Source organism: Neofelis nebulosa, chromosome 1 (genome assembly GCF_028018385.1).
Source record: "Neofelis nebulosa isolate mNeoNeb1 chromosome 1, mNeoNeb1.pri, whole genome shotgun sequence".
Classification (NCBI taxonomy): domain Eukaryota; kingdom Metazoa; phylum Chordata; class Mammalia; order Carnivora; family Felidae; genus Neofelis; species Neofelis nebulosa.
Window position 1 is genome coordinate 131711258 of NC_080782.1, and position 27257 is coordinate 131738514.

The 27257-nt window shown below is 36.4% G+C and overlaps 1 protein-coding gene across 4 annotated transcripts in view; it reads left to right on the forward strand.

Annotated features, from left to right (window-relative positions):
* The window catches only part of FNIP1 (folliculin interacting protein 1), a 155238-nt gene extending 133322 nt beyond the window's left edge, over positions 1 to 21916 (forward strand). For all 4 annotated transcript variants that reach the window (XM_058717084.1, XM_058716846.1, XM_058716925.1 and 1 more), the window contains 3 exons: positions 11741 to 11938; positions 16621 to 16736; positions 19118 to 21916. In XM_058717084.1, coding sequence (XP_058573067.1) covers positions 11741 to 11938; positions 16621 to 16736; positions 19118 to 19196 — 393 coding nt within the window. In that variant the 3' untranslated portion in view covers positions 19197 to 21916. The remainder of the gene's footprint in view (positions 1 to 11740; positions 11939 to 16620; positions 16737 to 19117) is intronic.
* Positions 21917 to 27257: the final 5341 nt, after the last annotated feature.

The following is a 27257-nucleotide window of genomic DNA, read 5'->3' on the forward strand; positions in this document are numbered from 1 at the left end:
TTTGTTGTGATATATTTGTGTAGCTTTAATATCAGAATAATACTTGCCTTATGGAATGAGGTGGGACATATTCCTTTCCCTGTTTCCTGGAAGAGTTTCTGGAAAATTGGTATTATTTTTTTCTCCAAATGTTTGATAGAATTCACCTGTGAAGTAATTTGGACCTGGACTTTGTAAAATAAGAATTTTTAAATTACTCATTCAACTTCTTGTTCCAGATCTATTCCAATTTTCTATTTCTTCCTGAGTCAATTTTGATAATTTTTGTCTTTCTAGGAATTATTTACATTTAAGTGATCTGATTTATTAGTTGGGATAAGATGGTTCATATCCCCCTTCTTTCATTCCTGATTCTTACAATCTGTGTTTTTCCTTTTTTTTTCCCCTCCTAAAAGTGGAATATTCCAAAGAAGAGTTCATTCATGGCTTGACTTCCTAATAGTTATTTTGGGCCCTTATGTATCAAAGATGAATAGGCTGTGGCCCATGGGACAATAGGCTCGTTACATTGGAACATGACCACACCCATTTATATATTCTGTGACTGTTTTCTTGCTTCACCAGCAGAGTTGAGTCATTGAAACAGAGACCTTATAGTCCTTAAAGCCTAAAATATTTTTTTTCTTTATAGAAAAAGTTTGCTGATTCCTTATCCTTGTGTGTTAATTTTGTTCAACTTTTGTTTTCACTGAGTTTTCTCTCTTTTTCTGTCTTTTGTTTCATTGTTTCCTATCCTAATCTTTATTATTGCTTCCCTCTGCTTGCTGTGAATTTAGTTTGCTCTTTTTTGTTAAGATGGAAGCTTAGGTTATTAATTTGAAGCATTCTTTCTTTTCAAATGTATGCATTTAGCTCTAAATTGTCCTCTGAGCACTACTTTACCCAAAGTTCATAGATTTTGACGTGTTGTTTTTGTTTTCATTCACTTCAAAATATTTTCAAATTTGTCTTCCCATTTCTTTGACCCAGGGGTTATGTAGAAGTATGTTTTTAATCCCCATATATTTGTAGAATTCTTAAATTTCCTTTTCTTGATTCCTAAATTAGTTCCATTGTGGTCAGAGACCAAACGTATGATTTTAGTCCTTTTAAATTTATTGAGTCTTGTTTTATGGCCCAACATGTGGTGTATCCTGTTCGATGTGTGGTTGAAAAAAACAGTCAGCTGTTGTTGGGCAGAGTGTACTATAGATGTCCAGTCAAGTTGGTTGATGGCTTATTTAGGTTTTTACGTCCTTGCTGATTTTGTCTAGTTGTTCCATTGTTTAGTGAGCATGGAGTATTGAAGTCTCCACCTTTGTTGAATTTTCTCTTTCTTTAATCCCATGTATCACTCTAATAATTTTTTTAACAAAACCTTCCCCCTTTCCCCTGTGAGAACAACAGCAACAAGGAATAGAGAAAGTCAACGGGGAAATCATGAGTGAGAAAATATGGCTCAGTGAGCAAGCAGTCCTTTAATTATTAGCCAGAAAGGTTTAAACCTGTTGTGTTGGTAGTAAATTATCTAAAGTTGTAAACTTTGGTGTTTTATTATATAGTAGGGAAATTATGAAAAATCTAGATAAAAACAAAGTTTGAAAGAAAACTTATCAAGACTTTTTAAAATTAATTTATTTATTTTGAGAGAGAGAGAGAGAGAGAGAGAGAGAGAGAGAGAGAGAGAGAGAGAGAGAGTGTGTGTGTGTGTGTGTGTGTGTAAGCGAGGGAGGGACAGAGGAGAGAGAGAATCCCAAGCAGGCTCTGCACTGTTAGCTCAGAGCCCAACATGGGGCTTGCTCCCACAAATTGTGAGATCATGACCTGAGCTGAAATCAAGAGTCAGACACCCAACGAACTGAGCCACCCAGGCACCCCAAAACTCATGTTCTTTATATTTAAAAGCCATCTTGCTCAAACCTTTAACACCAATCAGATAAATGTTTATTGACATACTATGTTCTGAACATGGTGCGAATAGTCCATGGGATATATAGATGAAAAAGAAATAGCTTCTGATCTCAAGTTATTTACTCACTCTCAAGTTAGGGAAGTATATGAATAAGTGTAGTATAATACATAAAAAAATACATGCCTGAGAAAGATAATAAAAAGTAATTTAATGCTTTACAGGAAACAATTTATATCAGTTAGTGGTGTTTGTCCTTCAGAGTACAGCCTCCATTTCTGGTTTTGGGTTTTTTTGTTTTACTTCTGTCCTCCTGCTGCTGATGTAGTATGTAGTAAACATTTGTTGAAATACTTGGTTAGGAAATCCAATGTGGATCCTTCTAATGCACTGTGTCCTCTTGTCTTTATGTCTTATCTTAGTTATTCAGTCTCTTTTTTCCCTTCATCTGTACCCATTAGCACACACTATGTACTTTGATACTGTCTCTGGAAGCCTCACTTTGGAAGGGGTGACTGTCTCCTATTGAAAACAAAATATTTCCGTTTTAAGGGTTTTACCTTAGGAAGAGAAGGAATATTAATAGTAATAAGCAGTTTTTATTGTAGCCTTAATATGTGCAAGGGACTTAAATGTAATACCTCACCTAATTTTATGGTAATAATTTTATGATACTTATTTTTATCATTCGTATATTTCAGACATAGCACAGAGAGTTACATTAGATAGGGAATGGCAGAGCTAGAAGTCAGTCCTGATCTGCCTTTAGTAATGCTTTTAAGCTTCTGTGCTTAATATATACAAAACACTGGGTCACCTGGGTGGCTCAGTTAGTTAAGCCTCCAACTCTTGATTTCTGTTCAGGTCATGGTCTCATGGTTTATGAATTCAAGCCCTGTGTCAGGTTCTGTGCTGACAGTGCAGAGCCTGTTTAGGATTCTCTCTCTCCCTGTCTCTCTCTGTGCCCTTCACTCTGCACATGTGTGCTCTCTCTCTTTCTGAAAATGAATAAACTTTAAAAAAGAACACACACACACACAGACAAAACACCATCCCTGAAACATACCATCTCTAAAACAAATGTACGAAGTTAATGCAAATAAAACAGCAAATTGGCATTACAAAAACAAAGCTTGCAAGACTTTTATTATTAGCGGTCGTACTTCTGTTGCTCTTGGAGTCATTCCACTGTGGTGTAAAAAGTAAGCTTTCTGTCTTCTGCCCTCTCCTTATATTTTCATTTAGTTATAGTTTATAGTCTTTTCTTCTTATATTTTCATTTAGTTATAGAAGATATTTTATTATCAAAGCAGATTACAGTAAAAGTTTTTTAAGTTTATTTATTTTGAGAGAGAGAGAGAGAGCATGTGCAAGAGGGGGAGGGGCAGAGAGAGAGAGTCCCTGAGCTGTCATTGCAGAGCCTGACATGGGGCTCATTCCCACAAACCCAGAGACTATGACCTGAAAGCTGAAATCAAGAGTTCGATGCTTAACGAACTGAGCCATCCAGGTGCCCCAGATTACAGAAAATTTAATGAGGAAGTGAAAACTAAAATACTAAACTTAATCTCAGAATTAAGAGATTGAATCTTCTGTCATTCATTTTTCTGTATTCATGTTTAAGGTTTATATTTGATGGTTTTAATTACTGTGTGCTTATAATTTGTCAACATTACATTTAACATGAGAATGATTTCTCATGCACCTATATGGAAAACCATGTAAGAGTTTTTAATACATAAATCATGAGGATAGTACTTAAAAAACAATACAGTCTTATTCTTCTGAACTATATCGTGGAGTGTCTTTTCTTTTTCTCCTCACTTTCTAAGAAAGAGGCATTTTTCTCATTACCAAATCAATGTATATTTACTATATATAAAATACTGAAATATGTAGGCAGCTGAAAACAAGTTTTCCCAGCTCTACCATGCAGTGGCAGACATTCTTAATATAAAAACCTCTTCCAGTCATTATGTAGTATGTGGCATCTGATAAAACCCAAACTTTGCCACTTCCTATCTGTGAATCCTAAGACAAGATATTTAATCTTATAGAACCTAGATTTCCTTGGCTATAATGAAAGCAATACTAATGTTTATATACCAGAGTTATACTGTGTGGTATGTTGTATATATTAGGTTCTTTGTGTCTTACAGCTTCTTGTCATTGTTGTTATTCTATGTGTGTGTATGTATGTGTGTGTGTATATATACATTTTATATATGTACCTAATTGGGGACTTTTATATATACATATACATATTTTTTATATATAGTATATATATGTATATATGGTTTTGATCATTCCCCCCCACAAACTTTATTTTTTATCTAGATTTGCCATAATTTTTCTGCAATATAGTAAATCACTAAAATTTACATTTTTATGTATAAATACATATTTATATATATTATACATGTATATAAAATGCATATGTACCTTGTGTATATATATATACAGTATGTATATATATGGTATTATATTCAATTTCTTTTTAATGTTTGTTTATTTTTGAGAAAGATGTAGACAGAGTGCAAGTGGGGGAGGGGCAGAGAGAGAGGGAAATACAGAATCCAGAATCTGAATAGACTTCACGCTCTGAGACTGTGAGCACAGATCCTGACGTGGGGCTAGGACTCACGAACCGTCAGATCATGACCTGATCTGAAGTTGGACACTTAACTGACTGAGCCACCCAGGCGCCCCTGTATTTAATGTTTTGAATTCTGTTTTGTTAGTTAACAGTTGATATAAGAGAATTTCCCCATATTATTAACATACTTTGTAAATACTGTTTTTAATGTTTGTTGGTTATTCCATTGTTTTGCTATATGGTTAGTTTTTCTAACCATTCTCCTATTGCTCAACTTTTTTTCCCCAGTTTTATTTCAAAATATGATTCACAACGTATTAATTTAAGGGGTACAACATAATGATTGGATATATGTATATATTGCAAAATGACTACCGCAATAATATGTTTAGTTAACATCCAACTGACTTAGTTCACTTAGCATAATGCCCTCAAGGTCCATTCATATTGTTGCAAATGGCTGAATAGTATTCTCTCTCTCTCTCTCTGTGTATGTATGTGTGTGTGTGTGTGTATCACATATTTCAAAAAAAAATTTTTTTTTAACGTTTATTTATTTTTGAGATAGAGAGAGACACACAGCATGAACGGGGGAGGGGCAGAGAGAGAGGGAGACACAGAATCGGAAGCAGGCTCCAGGCTCTGAGCCATCAGCCCAGAGCCCGACGCGGGGCTCGAACTCGCAGACCGCAAGATCGTGACCTGAGCCGAAGTCGGACGCTTAACCGACTGAGCCACCCAGGTGCCCCTAAAAAAAATTTTTTTTAAAGTTTATTTATTTTGAGAGAGAGCATGAGCAGAGGAGGGGCAGAGAGAAAAGGAAAATCCCAAGCAGGAGGGGCAGAGTGAGAGGGAGAGGGAGAATCCCAAGTAGGCTCTCTGCTGTCAGCGTGGAGGCTAACATGGGACTTGAATCCACAAAACCGTGAGCCAAAATCAAAAGATGTACGCTAAGCCAATTGAGCCACCCAGGTGCCCCCCACATCTTCTTTATCCATTCATCTGTTGGTGGAAACTAGGTTGTTTCCCTGTCTTGGGTATTGTGAATAATGGTGCAGTGAACATGGAAGTGCAGATATTTCTTTGATAGCCTGCTTATGTCTTTTGAATATATGCATACCCAGAAGTGGTATTGCTGGATGATATGGTAGTCCTGTTTTTGACTTTTTGAGGAGCCTCCATGCTGTTTGCCATAGTGACTGTACCAATATACATTCCTGCCAACAATGCACAAGTGTTCTCTTTTCTTCACACCCTTGCCAACACTTGTTTGACAGGTTTGAGGTGATATCTCATTGTGGTTTAGATTTGTGTTTCCTTAACAATTAGAGATGTTGAGCACCTTCTTATGTATCTGTTGGTCATTTGTATGTCTTCTTTGGAAAAATGTCATTTCAGTTTCTCTGCCCATGTTTTAATGAGATTGTTAGGGTTTTTTTTTTTCCTTTGCTATTGAGTTATATGATTCTTTATATATTTTAGATTTTAACTTCTTATCTGATAACATAGTTTGCAGATATTTTCTCCCATTCCATACATAGGCTGCTTTTTCATTTTGCGTCTGGTTTCGTTTGCTGTGCAGCAACCTTTTAGTTTAGTTTGCTTTTATTGCCTTGGCTTTTTGGTGTCAAGTTCAAAAAATCATTGCCAAGACCAGTGTCAAAGAGCTTACTCCTCATGTTCTTCTAGGATTTTTATGCTTTTGGGTTCTTTGTTCAAGGCTATAATCTGGTTTGAATCTTGTGTATGGTGTATGATAGGGATCTGGTTTCATTCCTTTGCATGTGGCTGTCTAGTTTCCTCAGCACCATTTCTTGAAGAGTATCCTGTCTGCATTGTGTAGTCTTGTCTTCTTTATCATAAATTAATTGAACATTATGCATGAGTTTATTTCTGGGTTCTCTATTCTCTATTGCTCAACTTTTAAAAGGTTTTATTCCTTTTACTGTTATAAATAACATTAATACTGTCTCTGTGTTTTAAAAGACTTTAGGATTATTTCTTTTAGGCTAGATTCTCAGAAATGGGGTTATTGGCCAGCTTTTAAGATTAGGATTATTTTCGTGTTCTTGATGTATGTTGGTTAGTTTCTTCTCCAAAAGGCAATGCTAGTTTGTTTGTTTGTTTATTTATTTTTTTAACATCTATTTATTATTGAGAGACAGAGAGAGACAGATCATGAGCATGGGAGGGGCAGAGAGAGAGGGAGACACAGAATCCGAAGCAAGCTCCTGGCTCTGAGCTGTCAGCACAGAGCCTGACACGGGGCTCGAACTCACAGACCGCGAGATCATGACCTGAGCCGAAGTCGATGCTTAACCAACTGAGCCACCCAGGCGCCCCAAAAGGCAATGCCAGTTTAAACAGCAATTTGCAGTGTCTCTAAGACCTGTTTGCTCCGCAGCATTGTGGGTCTCATTTTTATTTTGAAAAGTAATTGAAGAAACTGGCTAGTTTTGAGGACAGTACACTGAAGTTGAGTTGGTACATTTTTAGTTTAAAAGTGCAATTTACAAGGCCATGTTTGAATAGCTAGTAGGCGACTGAATAATGAGGTTTTGTAAAGGGGTGGAGATGTAGGAGTATCTGCTAGAGAAGAGATTTGGGGGTTTATGTATTGACATTCTGGAAATGCCTGGGAGAGAAAAAAAGGCTGGTAAGATTGAGGATGAATGTGTGCTGTAGAAGTCACGAAACTCAGAAAAGAAGGTTTAAGAAAAATAAGACTTCATGGAGCACCTGGGTGGCTCAGTTGGTTAAGCATCCAACTTTGACTCAGATCATGGTCTCATGGTTTGTGGGTTTAAGCCCCGTGTTGGATTCTGTGCTGACAGCGCGGAGCCTGTTTGGGATTCTCCCTTTCTCTCTGCCCCTCCTCCACTTATGCTTTCTCTCTCTCTCAAAAACAAATTAAAGAAAAAGAAGTCTTTATATTTACTGTTTCTCACATAACTTACTTTCCATTTTATGACTAGGAAGTATCTGAAGCAGGATACAAGCTTAATTAAGGTTGTGAAAGAGACCACTACAAGGTCTGCCCTGAGAATATTCTCCCATTTGCTATATAGTCTCTCTTTTCTAGAAGTTGATGATGAAGAGAAAGACTAGGATTGTTTAAATTGAAGTTTTATCAGATTAGAACATTGCATAAGACAGTGCATTAAATGAAAACAAGCAGTCAAAATGAATGACTGTCACTGCCTCCAACTTTGTGTTTTTTTTAACAACTTCTAAAGCAAGTTTGATTTGAATTATTTCTTTTTTTTTTTTTTTTTTTAAATTTTTTTTTTCAACTTTTTTAAATTTATTTTTGGGACAGAGAGAGACAGAGCATGAACGGGGGAGGGGCAGAGAGAGAGGGAGACACAGAATCGGAAACAGGCTCCAGGCTCCGAGCCGTCAGCCCAGAGCCTGACGCGGGGCTCGAACTCACGGACCGCGAGATCGTGACCTGGCTGAAGTCGGACGCTTAACCGACTGCGCCACCCAGGCGCCCCATGATTTGAATTATTTCTGATCATAAGCTTGGAATTTAGACCCTTCTCACTTGGGAGACTACCAACCTGGGACCATTTTCCTTTTCGTTACCAAAAAAATAGCTTTTATAGATTAGGGTTAGATACATTTAAAAACAACAAATATATGGAGAGGCAAACCAAGAAACAGACTCTTAACTATGGAGAGCAAACTAGAGTGGAGGTGGGAGGGGAGGATGGATGAAATAGGTGATGGGGATTAAGGAGGGCACTTGTTGGGGCGCCTGGGTGGCTCAGTCGGTTAAGCGGCCGACTTCGGCTCAGGTCATGATCTCACGGTCTGTGGGTTCGAGCCCCGCGTCAGGCTCTGTGCTGAAAGCTCAGAGCCTGGAGCCTGTTTCAGATTCTGTGTCTCCCTCTCTCTTACCCTCCCCCACTCATGCTCTGTCTCTCTCTGTCTCAAAAATAAATAAATGTTAAAAAATAAAAATAAAAAAAAAAAGAGGGCACTTGTTGTGATGAGCACTGGGTGTTGCATGGAAATGATGAGTCATTAAATTTTATACCTGAAACTAATATTACACTGTATGTTAACTAACTGGAATTTGAATAAAAATTTGAGGGAAAAACAAAAATGAAAAATCTTAGCCACATGCCTTTTGATTGAAGAGCGGTAAGGTTAATTTCTAAGGTTTATAACCTTTTAAACAAGGTATGTTTTATATTAGTTTCCCCATTATCTGTTTAGGCATTTCCTTGTGACAATAATGGATGTATCCCCTTCATAATTTTAATCTCCTAAAGATGCCCACTGCTCTTGAAAGTAGTATCTGCCTTTAACAGTTTGTTATTTCAGTTGTTTTTTTTTTTTTAATTTTTTTAATGTTTATTTATTTTTGAGACAGAGACAGAGTGAGAGTGGGGGAGGGGCAGAGAGAGGGAGACAGAATCTGAAACAGGCTCCAGGCTCTGAGCTATCAGCACAGAGCCCGACGCAGGGCTCGAACTCACAGACCATGAGATCATGACCTGAGCCAAAGTCAGACGCTTAACCGACTGAGCCACCCAGGCGCCCCTCCACATTGGTTTTTTGATCATACCTCCTGCCTTATTTTTCTTTTATAACCATAGAGATACTTACATTAAAATATACATTTATATCTTTTTTTTAAGTTTATTTTGAGAGAGAGAGTGAGTGGAAAGGGGCAGAAAGAGAAAGAGAGAATCCCAAGTAGGCTCCCTGTTGTCAGTGCAAAGCCTGATGCAGGGCTGGATCTCAGAAACCATGAGATCACAACCTGAGCCAAAATCAAGAGTTGGACACTTAACCAACTGAGCCACCCAGGCGCCTCCGTTATCTTGTTTCTTAAAAATGTATGGTATAGCTTACATCTTTAGATGTATGTACCATTTCCAGAATTTTATTTCAGTAATTAAGTTGGTTAATTGAAAAATGTTATATTCTTGGTAAAAGTTGAATAAGAAATATTTGAGTATTATTTCATAAAAACAAATACAAACTTAAGAGCTTCATGGAAAGTTTGCACAGTGTAACTTTCCAGGCTTTTTCTTTGCTATATTCTTCTTCCCCACTTCTCAGTATCATTTTTCACTAATTTAGTCACATGTATCTACTTCTTTCTTTTGAATCTTCTCATGATATTGTCTTTTACAGAATTATCCATATTCCCCTCTGATTGTTTACCAGCAGTCCAATCCATACTTAAAAGTTATGTTCCTTCTATTGTAAAACTCCTAATCACACAGAACCCATTATTGCCCTCCTGCTACCCCCAACTTGATGCCTGTTTTGTCTGTTACACGTAGGTCTTTTTACAGCCAGTTGTATTTATTTTTATCTCTCACACAGGACTGTGAGCTCCATTGTCTTTTTTTACTTAGTGTCAAGCCAAAGGCTTTATTCAGAGTGGTTGTTCTTTAACAGAGGCAAAGGGATATCCTTTCCGTGTGCCAAACCTGGGTTTACTAAGGAGCAAACCTACATTCTTTGCTATAAAATGTGGTAACAGTACAAGTTTGAAAGGAAAAAAGCCATTGGGTTAAAGTATTTCAAATGACAATTTTTAATCTCAGTTTTATTCCTGCTATTCCATATGGCCAGCAGTAAATAAATCCTTAGCTTTTCAAATGTAGAAAGATGTTGAAATATTGAGCACTTGTAGGAGCATCATTTCTTTTTTCTTTCTGTTTTCCTTTAGGACCATTATTTCTTTTTAATAGTGGTGCTATGTACTTGATTGTCATTTTTGGTCTTTGTGTATAAACCATGAGAAGCCAAGGGCATAGCCATGTGCCTTTCGTCCTTTTAATAGTATATGTTAGTTAAAAATATTTTTCATTTTGCCTTAAACTTTCTAATTATAAAAGTGTCACTTAGGTAAATGCTTCTGATAGAAATTCAAACAATATGAAGATACACAAAATCAAAAAGAAATCCTTCTTCATACTCTTAATATTCCATCCACACTTCTTCACAAAGATCTTCATAATAGAGTTTGATTTGAGTATTTTCATTCTTTTCTTTACACATTTTCATTTAGATATAGATACGAATTTTTAAAAAACAACTGGGATATAATATGTATATGGGGTGTATGTGCGTGCATGTGTCGGGGTGTTTATTGACTTTTTTTTCCTACTTCACCATGTGTCTTGGAGAACCATGTTAGTGCTTGGTGATTTGTTTCCTTTTTAATTTGCTATATTCATAATGTGGATGTATATTGTAGTAAAATAGAAAAACCAGGGAACATAGGCAGCAAGGTATTTCATGTAATCAAGTGATAGCCCCTGAGGTGCTCAAGTAAATCAATGTCTGACAAGGTGGGATAGTTAGCACAGAACCTTACCATTAACTTGTTCATTAGAATTCCTTTTGGACATACTTTGTAAATGTTTAGCTCTTTCAAGGTAAAAAATATTTTCTTTCAATTGCCTGACAGTAGCACTCAGTAAAATTACTGAATGATCAAAAGACTGGTGACAGTTAACTTCTGGATTAAAGAATACAAAGTTCAGGGGGCGACTTGGTTGCTTAGTGGTTGGCTCAGTGGTTAAGTGTCCAACTTCAGCTCAGGTTATGATCTCGCTGTTTGTGAGTTCGAGCCCCATGTTGGGCTCTGTCCTGACAGCGTGGAGCCTGTAACCTGCTTCAGGTTCTGTGTTCCCCTCTCTTTCTGCCCCTTTCCCACTCATGTGCATGTGCATTCTCTCTCTCTCTCTCTCTCTCTCTCTCTCTCTCTCTCTTTCTCTCTCAAAAATGAATAAATCTTTTTTTAAAAATTTAAAGAATACAAAGTTCAACCAACTGATGCTTACCAGAATGGAGGTAGGTGGAGAGATGGATGAAACAGATGATGGGAATTAAGGAGGGCACTGGTGATGAGCACCAGGTGATGTTAATGAAGTGTTGACTCACTCACTGTATTTTACACCTGAAGCTAATATTATACTGTATCTTAACTAGAATTCAAATGAAAATTAAAAAAAAAATAGATTTCTGATAATGAATTTCTACCAATGATGATTTGAAGAAAAAAATTTTTTTCCAATAATGATTTCTGTAAGATATCTCAGGGTATTTGTTACTGAGTTAATTAAATATTCCATTTACCATGGTCAAGGATTCTTTGGCAGTAGGTGTCAGAATTTAATATTCTTTCATTCTGTTTTTGTTTAGTATCTCTTCCTTGCCTTATTTTCATTAACATTTATTTGAAAACTTCATTTGCTTATCTTAAGATGAATTCTTCTTTTCAGCATCCAGTGTTGGATGAACCAATAGCAGAAGCTGTCTGTATTATAGCAGATATGGATAAATGGACTGTTCAAGTGGCCAGTAGCCAGAGACGAATGACAGATAATAAATTGGGAAAGGAAGTATTGGTTTCCAGTCTTGTTTCCAACCTGCTTCATTCCACTCTTCAGCTTTATAAGCATAACTTGTCTCCAAATTTTGTAAGTATGTAAGGCTTGAATTATTTAGCACTCTGATAGGTGACTAAACTTTAGTATGTGCCTACATTGAATACTGTTGTTAGCTTCATCACTGTTGCCTGGAAGAAAGATGTTATGGTGTGAATGTTTGTATTTCCCTAAAATCCATGTGTTGAAGCCCAAACACCTGATAGGATTCTATTCGGAGATGGGCCTTTGGGAGGTAATTAGGGTTAGATTAGGTGATGAGGGTGGGGACCTCATGATGGCATTAGTGGCTTTCTAAGAAAAGCAAAAGAGATTGTGAGGATGCAGCTACAGGCAGTGCTCTGTCTGCCTGGAAGAGAGTTCTCATCAGAACTGGACCCTGCTGGCACCCTGATCTTTGGACTTCCAGCATCCAGAAATGTTGTTTAAATCATTGAATCTGTGCTATTTTGTAATGGCAGCCCAAACTCAGAAAGAGATGTGAACATTTCTGTATATTGTATGGTTGCAGTAGCCAGAATTTAGTGCCTGACTTGTGTCATGTAAGGTATGGATATGCAATGCCTGCACCCCTGCCCCATCTTTGTGCAGAATGCCATTGCATTCTAGAGCCTCATTGTTGTGTCAGGACTTTGAATGACCCCTCTTCTAATACTGAATAACCTCTTACTGAGGGCACCATTTCCAATTTCCAAAGTTCTTTTTTTTTTTCTTTTTAGGAGAAATCTAATACAGCTTAGTTAAAAACCTCCATAAATCAACATTATAAAGGCCACATATAACAAATCTACAGCTAACATTATTCTCAGTGGTGAAAGACTGAAAGTTTTACCCCTTAGATCAAGGACAAGGCATGGATGCCCACTTTCACCACTTCTATTGTACATAGTACTGGAAATTGCTAGGCAGAGCAGTTAAGCAAGAAGAAGAAACAAAAAGTATCCTAATTGGAAAGGAAAAGGTGAAATTATCTCTGCAGATGACATAATCTTAAATGTAGAAAACTTAAAGATTCCACAAAAGAACAGATAGAGCTAATAAATGAATCCAGCAAATCTGCAAGGTACAAAATCAGCAAAGATAGTTGTACTTCCATATACTAGCAATGAACAGTCTAAAATGGAAGTTAAGAAAGCACTTAAAATAGCATCAAAAGAATAAATTACTTAGTAATAAATTTGACCAGACCCAAATGGCTTGTATACTGAAAACTAGAAAACATTGCTGAAAGAAATAAAAGACATACATAAAGAGAAAGACATCTAGTGTTCATAAATTGGAAGTCTTAGTATTATTAAGATGACTGTACTACCCAAAGTAATCTACTTACTCAGTACAATCCTTAGAAAAAATCCCAATGACTTCCTTTTTTTTTGAGGAAATAGATCAAGTATCCTAAAATTTGTATGGTCTCTCAAAGGACTTAAAGAGCCAAAATAATCCTAAAAAAAGAAAAAGATGGAGGACTCACACCTCCTGATTTAAAAACTTAGTACAAAGTGACAATCTTTTTATTTTTTTATTTAAAAAAAATTTTTTTTTCAACATTTATTTATTTTTGGGACAGAGAGAGACAGAGCATGAACGGGGGAGGGGCAGAGAGAGAGGGAGACACAGAATCCAAAACAGGCTCCAGGCTCTGAGCCATCAGCCCAGAGCCTGACGCGGGGCTCGAACTCACGGACTGCGAGATCGTGACCTGGCTGAAGTCGGACGCCCAACCGACTGTGCCACCCAGGCGCCCCCAAAGTGACAATCTTCAAAACAGTTTGATATGGCTTTGGGACAGACACATAAAGCAGTAGAATATGATAGCCCCCAAATTTACTTACATGGTCAGTTGGTTTTGGACAAAGGAGTCACAACCATTCAAAGAGGACAAGAGCTTTTGCAATAAATCGTGTTGAGAAAACTGGATATCCACATGGCAAAAGCATGAAATTGCGCCCTTTATGCCATGTACAAAAATGAACTCAAACTTGAATGTGACTTAAACCTAAACTTAAACCTAAACTTAAGTGCTTAAACTGTGTATAAAACTGTTTGAAGAAAACCTTGGGGGATAATCTTTATGACATTTGATTTGGCACTGATTACTTGGATTTAAAACCAAAAGCACAGAGATGCCTAGGTGGCTCAGTTGGTTAAGTGTTCGACTTGGGGCAGGTCATGATTTCACAGCTTGTGAGTTCGAGCCCCATGTCCAGGCTCTGTGCTGACAACTCAGAGCCTGGAGTCTGCTTTGGATTCTGTGTCTCCCTCTCTCTCTGCCCTTCCCCTGCTTGCCTTTCTCTCTCTCTCTCTCTCTATCTCACTCTCAAAAATAAATGGACATTAAAAAAAATTTTAGAAGCACAGGCAAGAAAAATAAAAAGTAGATACATGGGACTTCAGCAAATTCAAATTTTTGTACATCAAAGGACATTATCAACAATTGAAAGGACAATGTGCAGGGTAGGGGAAAATATTTGTAAGTCATGTATCTTCCAAGAGATTGGTGTCCAGAATATATAGAGAACTCCCACAATTCAACAACAAAAAAGAAAAACTCAATTTGAAAGTTGGCAAATAGACATTTCTCTAAAGATGTACAAACAGTTGTTGAGCATATGAAAAGATCTTCAACATCATTAGTCATTAGGAAAATGTAAACCAAAACCACAGTGAGATACTCCTTCACATCCATAAGTATGGTTCCGATCAAAAACAAGAATAACAAGGATTAGCCAAAATGTGGAGAAATGGGAACCCTTGCGCAATGCTGGTGGGAGTGTAAAATGGTGCAGCTGCTGTGCAAAACACTTTGGCAGTTCCCTAAAGAGTTTAACGTTGTATTGTCCCATGATTCAGCAATTCTACTTCTGGGTTGATACTCATAACATTTGAAAGCAGGGACTCAAATAATTGTACTGTCATGTTCATGGCAACATTATTTCCAATGGCCAAAAGTTGGAAATAACTCATGTCCATCAACAAATGAATGGATAAACAAAATGTGGTATAATACATAGAATGGGATATTTGAGTCATAAAAACGAATGTAATTCTAATACCTTTTGATACAGCATGGATGAACCTTGCACACATTATGCTATGTAGAATTAGCAAAAAGGACAGATATTATATGATTCTAGCCAAGTGAGGTATCTAGAATAGGCAAATTCATAGAGATAGAAAGTAGATAGAGATTACCAAGGGCTTGGGGGAAGGAGGGAATGAGGAGTTATTATGTAATGGGTGCAGAGTTTCTGTTTGGGATAATGAAAAAAAGTTCTTGAAATGGATTGTGATGATGGTTGCACAACATTGTGACTGTACTTAATGCCACAGAATTGTATACTTAAAAATGGTTAATATAGTAAATTCCCAGATATATGTAAATTATATGTAAAGCTTATAGGTGTGTGTGTGTATGTATAATTTCTGTTTTGTTTTTCCAAGAAGAAAATGGGTTGTTATTAGCAGTTTTTTTTTTTTTTTTTTTTTTTGAGTAAGCTCCATGCCCAGTGTGAGACTCAAGCTCACAATCCTGAGATCAAGAGTCACACAGTCTACAGACTGAGCCAGCCAGCCAGTCACACTTGTTAGCAGTTTTAATAGTTGATTTTCATTGGAAAGGAATGGTCTGCAAGAATTTAGTGGGTTTTGTTTGTTTTTGTTTTAAATATTTATTTATTTTGAGAGAGAGAGCGTGCACACGCCAGAGGGTGCACAGCAGGGGAGGGGCAGAGAGAGAGAGAGAGAGAGAGAGAGAGAGAATATTCCATGCAGGCTCTGAGCTATCAGGGCAGAGCTGGACACAGGTCTTGATCTCACAAACCGAGATCGTGACCTGAGCTGAAATCGATAATCTGTTGCTGAACCTACTGAGCCACCCAGGCATCCTGAGAATTTAGTGTTTTAACACCTGAAACTCATGTTTTGTCCTCATACATGTATAGCATTAATTCACATGAAAAATCACCTATTGTATTTAATTGAGCAAGTTAGTTGATAAATGGAGTGTGTATGTGTTTTAGTTTTTAATGTTCTAGTCTAGAAACCTCTCTTTTCTAGTAAGGACTACTGAGCATTCTCTGTGAGCTGTTGTAGACTTTTTTCTTTAACTCCCCAGAGTAGAATGCACCCTGTCCTGTGTAAATATGTTTGAAATGTATCATGAGTATTATATTTATCAAATTTGGAATAAAAGTGTTTTTTAAAGCTATGGAAATGTGTAGTGATAGTTTCACATCTTTTTGAATGTACTTAATGCTTCTCAGTTGTACACTTAAAAATGGTTAAAAAGGAAAATTTTATATTGTGTTTAATTTACTGCATTAAAAAACAACAACAACACAGGGTTCCTGGATGGTTCAGTCAGTTAAGCATTTGACTCTTGATTTTGGCTCAGGTCATGATCTCATGGATTCATGATATTGAGCCCCACATTGGGCACTGCGCTGATACTGCAGAGCTTGCTTGGGATTCTCTCTCCCTCCCTCTCTCTGAACCTCCCCTGCTCCCACTCTCTTTATCTCTCTCAAAATAAATAAATAAACATTTAAAAAAATCTCTGTAGGATCTAAATGTTTGATATGAGCAAGAAAAAAATTTACACTCCTTTAGCTAAAATTATGTGCTTTAAAAATGTGCTCAAAATTTTAATTTATATACAAATAACTAAACAGAATTGTCACAAATGTGATGCTTTGGAATTTCTACCTTCACTGCAGTGTGTAATGCATCTCGAAGACCGATTACAGGAGTTATACTTCAAGAGCAAAATGCTGTCTGAATACCTGAAAGGACAGATGCGTGTCCATGTCAAGGAACTAGGAGTGGTTCTAGGGTATGTTTATGGTTTCTTTTCTGGCTTTGTTTTCTCGTTACACTTTCTTTTTTTTTTTTTAATTTTTTTTTTTTTTATGTTTATTCATTTTTGAAAGACAGAGACAGAGCACAAGTAGGGGTGGTTAGAGAGAGAGGGAGACACAGAACCTGAAGCATGCTTCCAACTCTGAGCTGTCAGCACAGAGCCTGACGTGGGGCTCAAACTCAGGAACTGTGAGATCATGACCTGAGCTGAAGTCGGAGGCTCAACTGACTGAGCCACGCAGGCCCCCCTCATTACACTTTCTTTAGAAAAGGAATGTTCCTCAGAATTGCCTTTTTTCATTTTAAGTTATTTTCCTGTTAGAAGCTGAACAGTTACCAGTTGGGTTGCTCTGTACCATATAAAAGCACATCCCTGGCCTCCACTTGTACTATTACAGTAAGTTGAGAATATGGTCAGATAAAAATGAACTAAAATCTGAATTTTCATCTTAGTGAAAATAAGTAAGTATTCATTTTTATTCATTTATGTGTTAAAACTCATCATTCCCAGCATATGACCTGCCATCCACATGAGCTGATTGAAATAACACCATTCTGTGGGTGGTACAACATTATCTACATATTACTTACTATTCATTCCCTATTATCTTTATATTATATCTGTTTACTTTGCAGCTACTCCTGGGGAAAAGACACTTTCCTAAAATGCCAACTGAAGGAGGAACAGGAAGTTGGTGGGAGGCATTGTATAGCCCTTTTCCTTATATTCTGTAGTCACTTTGCCTATGTTCTATGGCTACTGTGTGTGTGTGTGTGTGTGTGTGTGTGTGTGAGAGAGAGAATGTCAATTATTTCTCGAAATCCTGTTGAATAAATTAAAACAGGGTAGAAATTTTTCAAATTAAGCTTTTTAGAAGGGAGGGTAAGTCAACATTAAGTAGCAACTGTGCATCAGAAACCAAATGAAATTCTTTGATTAATGTTAATCCTCATCATCTAGACTGGACGTAGATGATTCTGTGTGTGTCATGTCTTTTTTTTTTTTAATTTAAACTAGCTTTTAATTTATTATGCATATAACCAGATTTTACAGTGCATTTTAACATAAAATTAAAATTAATTCATCAGTGTCTTTTCCTCAACTTCTAACCCTCACCCACATAGTTGATGGATTGTCTCTTCTTACAGAATTTTTAAATGTAGAGGATAAAAAATATAAATTAGTTTGTATTCTACATATCATCCTGCAATTTGCCTTGGAATAGATGTTGAATGTTCATACAAGCACACACTAATTTATTTTTAATGGTTGTATAGCATTTCATTATTTGATAGAATTTAAATCATTTTCAGGTTTTTTGCTGTTACAAATTAGTGCTGAAATGAATATAAATCTTTGAAGTTTGTAGGATAAATTCTTAGAAGTAGAATTTTTGGTTAAAGGACATGTGTATTAAATTTTTGATAGATATTGTTAGTTATTGTGATAGGTAATACTAAAGGTTATCCAAAAAATATCAGAATAGATTCTCACAGACAGCAGGAAGCTACCTCTTCCTACTGCTGCCTATTAGCAAATTTTTTCATCTTTGTTAAACTACTAGCTGAAAAAATGTAATAGGATTTTACTCAGATTTATTCTCTGTGAATGAATCTGCATAACTTTTTCTGTCTTTATTGGCCTTTTTTTCCCCTATAAATTATTTGTGGTAGGATGAATTTTTAAGAAGCATCCATTACTTCTTCCCAGTACTTCTTTTTATAAAAACATTTGTATCCAGGGGTGCCTGGGTGACTCAGTCGGTTAAGCATCTGACTTCAGCTCAGGTCATGATCTCATGGTTTGTGGGTTCGAGCCCCACATCGGGCCCTGTGCTGACAGCTCGGAGCCCAGAGCCTGCTTCTGATTCTGTGTCTCCCCCTCTTTCTACCCCTCCCATGCTCATGCTCTGTCTCTGTCTCTCAATAATAAATAAACATTTAAAAAAAAAACCTTTTTTTTTTTTTTAAATAAGAAAACATTTGTATCCAAAACAGTATGGGTGCACACAATTTTTCTATTATTTATTGTATTTCTTACATACTGTCCCTTGCCCTGATACATGGTCCATTAGCAGGTTAGTGATATGCTTTCCTACATCCATGATCTTGTTGCTGTTGGGTTTCAGAGACTTTCTTTTTAAAAAATCTTTGGCTCTGGTTTTTACTTACTGAAAAATTTCCAGCTTGTGTTATCTTCGACTCTCTTCTTATCCTTTTCCTTTTGGCCAGAGTGCCCTATGTTCTTGACATCTGAGATACAGTGTGACTTTACCCGTAGCACTTACTGCCTGTAGGACACATGTCCTGGGTACAGAATGCCTAACCTGAAATTTTTTTTTTTCTTTATTTCAGGATTGAATCCAGTGATCTTCCTCTTCTGGCTGCTGTAGCAAGCACTCACTCTCCATATGTTGCTCAGATACTACTCTAACACAAAGGTCATTAGAAATTAACTTTGGTAGAAAGTTAAATAGAAACTAAAGAAGCAGATGCAACATGCATTTATGGTTTTTTTTCTCCCTGTTAGACTTCCATCTGAGTGAGTCAAATGCCTGGGTATCCTGCATTGCAGTACATATTGTGTGATCATTGGATTGCTTTTTCCTTTTGGCTGGACTTTTGGGTGGTGGTATATTTTTAACCAAGTGAGCCTAAAGCAGCATAAATAATATTTAGAAAAAGCATTTGAAAAAGCCAAAGTATAGAAATTTCTACAAAATGAATATCATCAAGGTATTTCATATGATCACTCCTGTGTTGCCACACCCATAAATAGCATTGGATATCTCACAATTAAATGACTCAGAAATAGTCATTTAATTAATTTGAATTCCTTATTTCTAAGGTATGGAGACCTATAAAAACTTGATTATTCTTTTGTTTTTCAATTCAAAATAGCTAGAGTATTTCTCAAACTATTTTAAATAGCCTGTTAATTATAATAATTCAGAATAATGAGTGTAAATGTGTGTATGTTATCCATCCAAGTGTACATATGTATCTATTTTTTAAAGAAGCAGAGGTAGAAATACAAGATTGATTGGTAAACATGTCTTTTTAAAAAAAATATTTTCAACTAGTATCAGTTGTAAATAGTGTTGAAATGTTGCTTTCTGGTGATTATCTGTTTCACACACCCTAAAACATAACTAAAGCCAACCTTTTTTTAAGGCTGAGTAATGTAGGTTCCCCAAATAAAAATACTACTTTATACCATTTGTTTTGTTTGTAAGAATAAGCTAATTCTTATAAATGTTAGTATTTACATTTTTGCATCTAATTTAATAAATAAAAATTAGGATTAAAAATTGCACCAAAGCATTGGGAAAAATAATACTGTTTTCTTTAAAAGTGCTCAGGTAGCCAAGGCCTTTGCTTTCAATATCAGCCCTTCTTGAACCCATAGGAACTGAATGTTTGTTTCACTGCTTCATAATAATCAGTTTACACTAATAGAGCTTATTAATTCTTAAAATTACTCTTTTCTCTAATAGCCCCTCCCTTCCAAAATCTAATTTGTTTTCAGAATTTTCACTTTTCAGTTGTTAATATTTTTTGTATATATTGTAGAGTGTTGCTTATAAGAAAGGCTAATATGGAACCAAACTCTTGTAAGTAATGTAAATATAAAGATGGGTAGATAAAGTTTTCATTATGCTCTACTACCTCAGTTTACTTGAATACTACATTATAGTTTATTCTTTACTTACCTGATTTAAGATACTTTTAATGCTAAAAGTGAAATTGGTTTCTGCTTTCATGGACTATTTTCATCATAATTAATTGATTAGCTTAAAAAAACTACTTGCTATTCTCTTACTCAATATAATTACTGTATAATACATTCATTCTTGCTGTTTGAATTTTCAGTAAATAAGGACGATTTCTGTGGTTTGTTTAGTCTTTGGCCTTGAATTTATAGTGTTGGGTCACATTTTGCTTTGTTCTTTATGTATTCATGAACTCTCTAATAGAAAAGAAATGGTTATTTTAATGGAGTGTAAACCTGAAATTGTTGTGCCTGTAATCATTGTTGCCCCTGTGTCCTGTCACCTGGTCCCAGTTAATACCTGAGTCTCCCATGGATGACTTGCTGCCAAGGAGCATTTATAGATCTGTTTTCTTTGGCTTGAGTTTCTTATTCCATTAATTACTGAAATTCTTCCCTCTTTTATTGTTTGGGATTCTATAGTCAGTCTCTTTGGCAGGATTCAGAGTATAGACAGATTCATATGGGGGCCACTGTACATTATTTTTTTTTATTGTAGTTCAAATGATATGTATGTAGCAAGTAGATAATGTCTGATTTTGCTTGTTTTCTTTTTTTAATTAATCATCAAATGATTCACAGTCCTGTTTGAAATCTCTATCATTTAGGAAATCTAGTCTTCAGTAAATGGATGGCCCATGCTACTACCGTTCCTTTTAAAACTAAGCTTTGCTCAGAAGGAAGAACCTTAGTTTCTTAATAGAATCATTAATCCTTATAGGATTCCTGAGTTTTATAATTCCTAACCCTCTGTAATTTCTACTGCCTTCATCATAGTCATGTTTTTCCTTACACAAAGCCCAAGGAATGAGCTGCTACTTCTTTAAAGTGTGATCATTATGATGAATGTGAAAAGAGTTCTGGCCTGTTCAAAATAATTTTTTCAACTTCTTATGGTACAAACAGTTATGTGTTACATATTTTAAAAACCTGTTTGATGCAACAGGGAATAAAAAAACCCTGTTAATGTTGCAACAGGAAATCAAAAAGGGATCTTTTACATTATAGATTTAAAACTAATTTTTCCTTGTATATAAACTAATTGGTTTGTTTTGAAATATTTTTAGCTTTTACTAATGTGTCTTAATTTTGAGTTTGAAAATGTTAAGTGCAATAAACATACTAGCACAGATTTCATTTTGTTGCAATTGGCATACACTGGGGATGATCACTTAAAAAAAAAGATTTTACACCATGCCTACTTCTGGTGGATGTCTTATGAGATTGTTCTGCTTTCTCTTAAGTTATTTAGATGGTGGGATATGTAAAATGTACATACTTGTTCCTTGTTCTGTATACATTTCTCAAATGTACACCTGTATTATAATAACCTCCCAGTTCTAGGGGAAATTTGTGCAATAAATACACGTCGATTTGATGGATGATGTTAGTCTCTTTCATGTGTTAATAAGGTGTATGTAACATCATAGACTCCGATGTCACCTCACTTGGATTCTTTTCACAAGTGTGGCACTTCTACATATATGACCATGTTCATTATGTCCTCCTTTAATCCTAAATTTCTTTATTGGTATATAGTAGAATCTGCTTCCTAATATGGTTGTGTGGATCAAGTGAAATAGTGAACGTCAAAAATTTATCTCAGTGCACGGCACACCCCACATGGTCAATAATTCTTGGCTGCTGCATTATAAGGTATTCTGTCCAGTCTCCCCTGTATGGCACCCAGCTCTTGGGGGGAGAATTTAACATATGTTCTTGTGAATAAAAACCTAGCCACAAAAAATATACTGATATAATGTTACATTTGACCTGTTCCTCATGATGACAGATAGAAAATCTTCTTCTTTTTGAAAACAAACTAAACATCATTTAAAACCTAGAAGAATCCATGTAAACCTGTTAAGAACATGTATTCAATACAAAGTACCATTGGCCTTATAATTAAACAAAAAATTCGCCAGTTGGTTTGGATTTTAATTCTGATTCGTTCACTGATTGTGCGTGTTGGCTCTGAGCAAGTCTATCCTCTTCATCTGCATTATAGGGTAAGTAAGCTCTTCCATCAATCCAGAGTGCCTGCTTTGCGGTAGTGATTAAGCCCTGAGTAAGCTGTTGAGATGCTACCTTATCTTACTCAGGCTGGTCGATTTGGGCAGAGTTATGCCAGGAGATAGGATTAGATCTGTTTTCATATCATTTTATATATATGACTCTTAAATTTGACCAAAGAAAATAAGTGCACTATTTTAAAGCAGAGAGGAAGTATCAAGTATTTGGGTATCATCCGTCAGATATTTTAAAAGTTTATAATTGGTACCTGTGTCTATATGTGCTGTTCCTGTATATAAATGATATCTTGTAACATTTCTGACAAGTGTAGATGAATGGTTTTGGTAATAAGAATCTGAAAATACAGAATTTCATCTGAGATCGTGTAGTCTTTGAGGGTTTGTTTTGTTTCTCAGACGAGAATGGTTTCCAACTACTATGTGGTGACAAATGTATTGTAAAAAATTATTTGGTATTTCTTTGTTTTTGCCAATGTAGAATGTAGGAGTTGGATGGCAAACAAGACCAAAGTGAGTTGAAGGTACAATGGGAGCTGGGGAATTGTAGTTCTGAGTAGGAAGGACTTAGATAGAAAGGCAGAGGTTGGAGAGTATAGAGCTGCTTATCCTTGCTTTGGAGTGCAGACCATGGACTTGGTCATGTTTGTTCCAGGTTTAACATTTGAGACTCCCCTTAAAAAAAAAAAAAAAAAAAAAAAAAACTATAAGCAGCCCTAAAGATGTTTTTAAAGAATATGTGAAGTATTCATTATTTGTCAGGAGAACTTTGGTGGTCTTAAAGCATATGCTACCTCCTGAGACTTGGTCCCTTCTAGTTCTTTTTAAAGGACTCTCTGGTGAAAGTATGAGCCTAGTCTGATCCCTTCATCAGATTGCAGTCTCTGGGTTAACACTGATCAGACCTCCAACAGATAAGATAAGCCTGTATTTACTCTAAGGAGAGTATTAAGTTGAAGAGGCTTGAGCTTCCTTTTTTCCAAGTGACTGTTTTAACAAGGGCAGTCCAAAAATAGATGTATACACCTCAATGCTCAAATTCAGATTCTTGGTAAAGGCAGTGTTACCTAAATAGTCTTCAGGGGAGTAACACTGTTGAAATGTGTTAAGTATAAGGGCGATATTATTTTCTCAAGAAACTTGTGATGCCACTTTTGTGTCGCACATTTAGTCCAGCACTTACAGGTCAGTATTGTTCACTGTATGAAAGGTCTGGAATTAGTTGGGTCAGACTAGTCCAGAACCTGAGTTAGTTTCAAGTAGTTTTCAAACCTGGTCACATATTAGAAATACCTATGTAGCTTTTGAGAAATATTAATTCCTAGACCTCACCCTCAGGTCCTGATTTAATAACCGTAATTGACCTTACTTGAAGATTTGGGCCAGAAAATGCTCTTCTTTTTCATAGTACTCAGACTCCCAGCATATACCAAATCTCAGTTCTTTATTCTAGGTGCTATTAAAAACAGGGCTTTTTACTTGCATGTTTTTGTTGGTTTGCTATTATTTTGGAAGACAGACATTATGAGTATGTCTGCCTAATTAGGATTTGGTTTTGCCTAAAGCATTTGCTTAGTCAGAACTTTCTTTGCCATTGGAGAGCAATCAAGTGCCTATCTTTTTTTATAGCAAAATCCCCTCTTAATTACTTAGTCCTTAGGTAGTTTCATTTATTCATTCAACAAACACTGATTGAGCACTTATTATGTGCTGGGCACAAGTCTGGATGCCAGTGATATGCCAATAAATAACACAAACCTTCTTCTGTGTTCTCATGGAGTTTACATATTTCCCACCAGTGGAAGAGATAGACAAAAATATGGTGTCAGGTTGTGGTAAGTACAATGGAGAAAAATAAGGTAGGGTAAGGAGTTAAGCCATTTTTTCTTTTTAAGATTTAACCATGTTTTGTTTTTCCTAGGAGTTAGTAAACTGTTTGTATTCAGAACCATTATGGTTCCTTTCCTACCTGGTATCTACCAGGTAGTACTGGTGAATCCCATCCCAAAGGTGGCCTTTTCTCTGAAAGTAGCTATTAGAGCTTTCAGTGTCAATTCACTTTTTTCAGCATACCAGAACATAAAAGATGGTAAGGACAAGATAGATTTTGAAAATGTGTGTGGGGTGCCTGGGTGGTTCAGTCCGTTATGCATCTGACTCGGCTCAGGTCATGATCTTATGGTTTTTGGGCTCTGTGCTGACAGCAAGGAGCCTGCTTGGGATTCCCTCCCTGTCCATCTCTCTCTGCCCCCCACCCCCATTTGTGCACAGGCACACACACTCTGTCTCTCAAATAAACTTAAAAAAAAATGTGCTTTAATTTCGATTTGTATAGCTACCATGAACATTAATGTATTGTTTTCACTGTTGTTGTCTTATAGTAAAGCCTAAAAGTAAGTTATTTTTGTATAGTTAATTCATTTTTTCATGAAATATTATATACAGAAAAATGAATATACACTAATGTAACCATCACTTAGGTCAAGAAGTAAATCATTTTTAGTAACCTAGAAGCCCCTTCCTCCACGTGCCCTGTCCTGATATACTCCTCTTTCTTATTTTTCTAACTACCAACCTGACTTTTGTGAACATCATCTCCCTTTTTCTTTATAATTTTATCTGTCTTTGCATCCCTATGTGATAGAATTTAATTTTGCTTGTGTTTGAACAAGCATATAATTATACTTGATATTTTGTGGTTTGCTTTTTTCCCTCTCAACACTCTGCTGGTGATTCATCCATGTATTATGCAGTCGATATGCTACTGAATGCATATACCATAATATACCCATTCTCTTATTGATGGACGTGTTATTTTTTAGTTTTTGGCTAATATGAACAATGAACATTTTTGTTCATCTTTTCTGGTGTACATGGGTATTCTTCAGGACATACATCAAGGATTGTCAAAGGGTATGTTTCAGCTTTACTACATAATTTTTTTGCCAAAGCAGTTTTCCAGTTAACACTTAATCTGCAGTTTGTGAGAGTTCTTCTTGTTCCACATCTTCATGAATACCTCAGTGTGTTTCTGAAAGTTATTTTTTTTTTAATGTTTGTTTATTTTTAAGAGACGGATATAGAGTGCGAGTGGGGAAGGGGTAGAGAGAGAAGGGAGACAGAGAATCCACAGCAGGCTCCAGGCCCTGAGCTATCAGCATAGAGCCCCACATGGGGCTCTAACTCACAAACTGCGAGACCATGACCTGGGCCGAAGTTGGACGCTTAACCAACTGAGCCACCCAGGTGCCCCTGTTTGAAAGTTATTAAAGAAAAAAAATTAGGCATTAAAAACTTTCCAGTTCTTCAAACTCGAATTTCTGCTTTAATCACTTTTCAGAGGTGAAGTAATAGGAATAACAAAGTGCTTGCATTATGCAGGCAACATCCTAAGTACTTCACATGAATTATCTCATATAATCTTGAGAATCCCAAAGCAATGGGGTCCTTTACTATTCCCATTTTACAGATAAGGGAACTGAAGTTCAGAGATACTAAGTAACTTCAAGTGATTCAAATAGAAATGGCCTATTAAAGACACACATTCAGTGTTTGTCCCTAAAGTCCAAGCTCATGGTCATCATGCTTTAATTCCTCTACCTTCTTTCAAAATACTTAAGTGGCCCTAAAAACTGATTCTAGAATAATGGAAGGGCTAAACCTTTATGATCCTAGGCAGACTTTGAGAGGTTGTTTATACGCACAAAAAATGTCGAAAATGGGTCACTGCAATTCCTTGTGATCTCTCCACAATTTATATCCAGAATGGCTGAGCCACAATTTCCCTGGTAAGGTTTTTGACCTATACTCAAAAAAGAAATGTGTTAATGTTATGTTGTAAACTTCAAGTTTGGGCAAGCCCTGCGACCAACGGAAAACAAAACTATTATTAACAGCCATCATTACCAGGTCCCAGATAAGGTAAATGTTGCAGCCTGAATTATTTACTTTCTGTTATTCTAAAATATAATTTTAATTCTTACTACGTCATTAAAAGAGTGAATAACATAATCCTAAATCACTTCGAGTTACTTAGTGAACTGTGCTAATTGCTGTGAGAAATACGAAGATGTACGTAGATGTGGTATAGACCTCAAAAGGCTTCAAATTCAGTAAAAAGGATTATGCCTATGATGGCTACAAAGTGACGCATTTTGAGACCAGTGCGGCCCATCTGTGCGCTAAAAAGACAGCCATGAAAAATACTGTCCTGGAACGATGGATTCTGGAATTCTATCAGTCGTCTCACAGTGAAAACATCACCTGCGGGTGCCTGGCTATTATGAAGTTTGGTCTGTTTTTCTTACCAAGAGACCAGTAGTTTGTAAATGGAAATGTGTTGTATTCTCACTGTTGGGGAACAGGCTAGCATGTAAAATGTAGTGCGAAATTGGTGACTTCAAGTCCTGATGACCCTAAACCCTATCCGCCTGAGGAAAAGGCAGAGTTGAGGGAGGGCTGCCCTGGGCACTCGTTATGTGAATACAGTACAGACTCGACTTCTCGAACCGGCATTAACTTTGAGCGGGCCGCGCCATCAGCGCCTGCCAACCTCTGAGGCTCAAGGCCGCGAGGCTTTTGATTTCTCTGTCCCGATCTCAGTACGTCCGTAAAAGACAGGGCAAGCAAGTACTTCCTGGAGGGTTCCTTCCACAACAAATGTAAAGAAGAGAGGGAATGAACTTCCTTGCTC